Below are 3584 nucleotides of genomic sequence, written 5' to 3' on the forward strand. Positions count from 1 at the left end.
AGGCCGGGCTGAGGGACACCTCCCCCCACCCCCGTGCATGAATTTCATGCATTGGGACACTAGTAATATTTATAAGGCACTTCAGCACTGGGTCCAGCACAGACTAAAGTCTTCACATATGTTTGTGACAATTATTATTTTTAAAAGACTCTGACAGTATGTTGCACATAACAGGGACTTCACAAGTGCTGGGTCCCTTCCAGGGCCCCAGCCTGGGCTGGGCAGAGGAGGGAGAACCATAGGGATCATGCTTGGTAGGAAACTTAGAGGCCATCCACAGGGGAGTGATTTGTCCAAGGTCACACAACTTGTCAGTGTCAGAGCTAGACTTGAAATCCAGGCCTTGAACTTGAACCCAAATGTCCTGACTTGCACAGTAATACTCTTTCTACGACAGAACCGCATGCTTTCCACTTGCTGTGGGGACTCTCACCATCTCTTATCACCAGAAGGTGACAAAGGCCTTGAGATTGTGCTCTCAGCTCCTCTCATCTCCTCTGCAAAAAGTGGGCTGTTTCCTGCAACCCTGGCAACTCCCAAGAACTCTTTCCTCTCCAAGCAGCATCTCTGACGGTCTCTCAGAGAGGGGTTGGGGAAGAAGATACAATACTCCCTCCTGACCTATATGCCTGAGTCTCCCTCCCTCCCTCAGTCTTTGCTTGGAGATGCCCTTGAAGCACCCCTTCTGCTTTGCTTGTGGAGACCTTGCCAGTTGGCACCTACTGTGCATCTTCTGTTGTACAGTTTTAAGGACATGGGGCCCTTTTAGCGACATGCTCCAGGAGGCAGTCCAGCATCCTTGTTCAGAGCACAGAACCCAGAGTCAAGCTACTTGCTTTTTTTTGTGTGTGTGTGATTAATCACTATGCTTTAATTATGTTCAATTGGTAACAATGAAATTGGGGGTCACCACAACATGAGGAACTGTATTAAACGGTCTCAGCATTAGGAAGATTGAGACCACTGGTCTAAGGTTTATTTCTACCTCAGTTGCTGGCTCTTACCCAGCCTGGCCCTGGTCCGGGCTTGGGCAGGAGGCAACCAACTGATGTGTTTCTCTCACATCAGTATTTCTGTCTTTCTTCTCTCCCCCACTATCTCTAAACATCAATGGGAAAATATCCTCGGGTGAGGATTAAAAAAACAAAGGTGGGTAACCTGGTCAGAAGGTCAAATCTTCAAGTGCATGCAAGCTGCTCCTCCCAGGGCGTCCCGACTGAATGTTCTAATTCTTTTTTTTTTTTTAATATATTTTATTGATTTTTTACAGAGAGGAAGAAAGAGGGACAGAGAGTTAGAAACATCGATGAGAGAGAAACATCGATCAGCTGCCTCCTGCACACTCCCCACTGGGGATGTGCCTGCAACCAAGGTACATGCCCTTGACCGGAATTGAACCCGGGACCCTTGAGTCTGCAGGAAGATGCTCTATCCACTGAGCCAAACCGGTTAGGGCATGGACTGAATGTTCTTGAGCATCTCCAGGAAGGCCTGCGGAGATGGTGCCTCCACATTCTGGAAGGTGTGCTGGACTCTGCCGAACAGGAAGAAGTATTTCACCTCCAGCCAGATGAACCCGAAGTGGTTCTCATCGAACAGGATGAAGACTCCAGGGAAGCGCCTGGTGAAGGTGAAGCCACGTAAGGTAACAATAAGAGTGTCCACGCCATAGAAACACATTCTGCAGGTTCGGGGGTAGTTCTGGTCTCCTGAGCGCACGCCCACAGGCAGAACAAACGGGACAGGCTGCTCCTCCAAAGCTGCAGCCCCGGACTCCCAGAGGCTGGGCTGGGCAGGGCTCTGCCAGCCATGGCCCTCGCTTTCCTCAGTCCCGTTTTCTTGCTGCTGCTCCCGGATCACCTGCTTGTCAATCTCCTGGACCATGCGGGAGAGCTCCTTGAAGTTGCGGAAGATCTCGCCATCTCGCAGCTGGATGCGGTGCATGAGATGGATCTCTAACGCCTTGTCTGTTCCCGTGACCCTGGCATACTTCCCATGGAAGCTGAGCATGGCAATCTTTAGGCTTAAGGCATCGTAGTTGTATTGGAAGAGGCCTGGCCTGATGAGGTCGTCCGGGTGGCATGGCGGGAGGTAGAGGCGGCGGTAGGTCAGGCAGTCATACTGCTGTCCATCCTCCTGCACCAGCGCCCGCCCCCATTCTCCCCTAAGCCGCATTGGTGAATCCTTTCGATGGTCTGTCTGCTTGCACTGGGTGGTGAACCTGTCCTTCCGAATCTGCACATGGCGGTGGTGGGGCCTGCTGATACGGCCTTCCATGCACTCCACCGCGGCTGATTTCCGCTTCGTCAGGCGAATTCTGAATGAGGGCTTGAAATGTATTGGGCCATCCACATCGGTGTTAAGGGAAGGCCTGTACGTCCAACCAGTAATGCATAGGCCATCCACCACGACATTCAGCAATGTTCCATAGTCATTATCTAGCTGCCACAATCCCAAAATGTGTCTGTATGGGTGGAACAGCTTCGCATAGACTTCTCGGTAAGACATACCGATCATCTCCAGGTTCTGCAAGTTTTCACGAACGCCGAACTCCTCCCGGCAGCGCTGTCTCCAGATGCTGTCGATGTGCAGGATGTGGTGGAATTTGGTGCAGGCCTGGGCCAGGCTGGGCAGATCGGTGCCCGGGAGGGAGGCGAAGATCTCCACCAGCATCTCCACCGGCAGGTCCTGCAGCGAGCAGCGCTGGGGCGGCGGGGGCGGCATGGGGCTCGCGATTCCTCCCCTCTCCGCACAGCACCGCGCTGCCGCGTCTGCCTCGACGTGCTTTTCTGCCGGGGCCAGGGTGGCCGGCTTGCCCTCGGCCGCTGCCTTCTCAGCTGGGCGCTGGCGCTTCTGACGACACCGACATCCCCGCGCAGAGCCCACGCCACAGAGGCAAGCACACTCCTCCATGCCTCCGCGTGAAACAGCCAGCACAGTGTGGGCTGCTGCTCCTCAACCGGGCTTTAAACTGGCTCATCCCGCCCGGGAGTCCAGCCACGCCCCCAGGGCTAGCCACGCCCCCTCAGAGAGGAGCCAATTGTAGGACTTTAAACCCATACTCATTAACAGTCCTCACCTCCCTTTCCCAGTTGGGGGAGGGGGGGGGGGGAAACATTTCACATAAATGCAGTCATAATATCTGGTCTTTTGTGACTGGCTTCTTTCACTTAGCATAACATTTTAAAGTTTTATGTATGCTATATTCTAGTGTATGGGTATACCACATTTTGTTTACCCATTCATCAGTTGATGAGTATTTGGGTTGTTTCCGGTTTGAGGCTCTTATGAATAACGCCGCTGTGGGAAGCTGATATAGGGTTAAGCCTCGGACTGACCTGTGGGCAAAGTCACAAACAATTCCCAGCTTAGAGGGCACAGTCCTCTTAGCTTAATTAGGCTTAACCTTATAACACTCCCTAGGTCTATCTGGGAATCTAATGGGCTGAGGAAGTGCAGGAAGTATAACCATGGTGGAAACAAGCGAAACTCACAAGAACAAAAACAAGTGAAGCTCACAAGAAAAGTGTAACTTTGGTAACCACTACCTTGTTTATCATAAGAAGCTTGGTGAGGCCTGAGCA

General features: G+C 52.3%; 1 protein-coding gene across 1 annotated transcript; it reads right to left on the reverse strand.

Moving 5' to 3' along the window:
- Window positions 1–1449: 1449 nt before the first annotated feature.
- On the reverse strand, window positions 1450–2992 carry LOC308532951 (F-box only protein 31-like; the record flags this gene model as incomplete). The annotated part of the gene is made up of 1 exon (XM_081110645.1): window positions 1450–2992. Exon 1 carries the CDS (start codon window positions 2911–2913, stop codon window positions 1450–1452), a length of 1464 nt encoding a protein of 487 aa, XP_080966771.1. The 5' UTR covers window positions 2914–2992.
- Between the last annotated feature and the right edge of the window lie 592 nt (window positions 2993–3584).

The sequence above is a fragment of the Myotis nattereri genome (genome assembly GCF_964212035.1).
Source record: "Myotis nattereri genome assembly, chromosome: 16".
Lineage (NCBI taxonomy): Eukaryota > Metazoa > Chordata > Mammalia > Chiroptera > Vespertilionidae > Myotis > Myotis nattereri.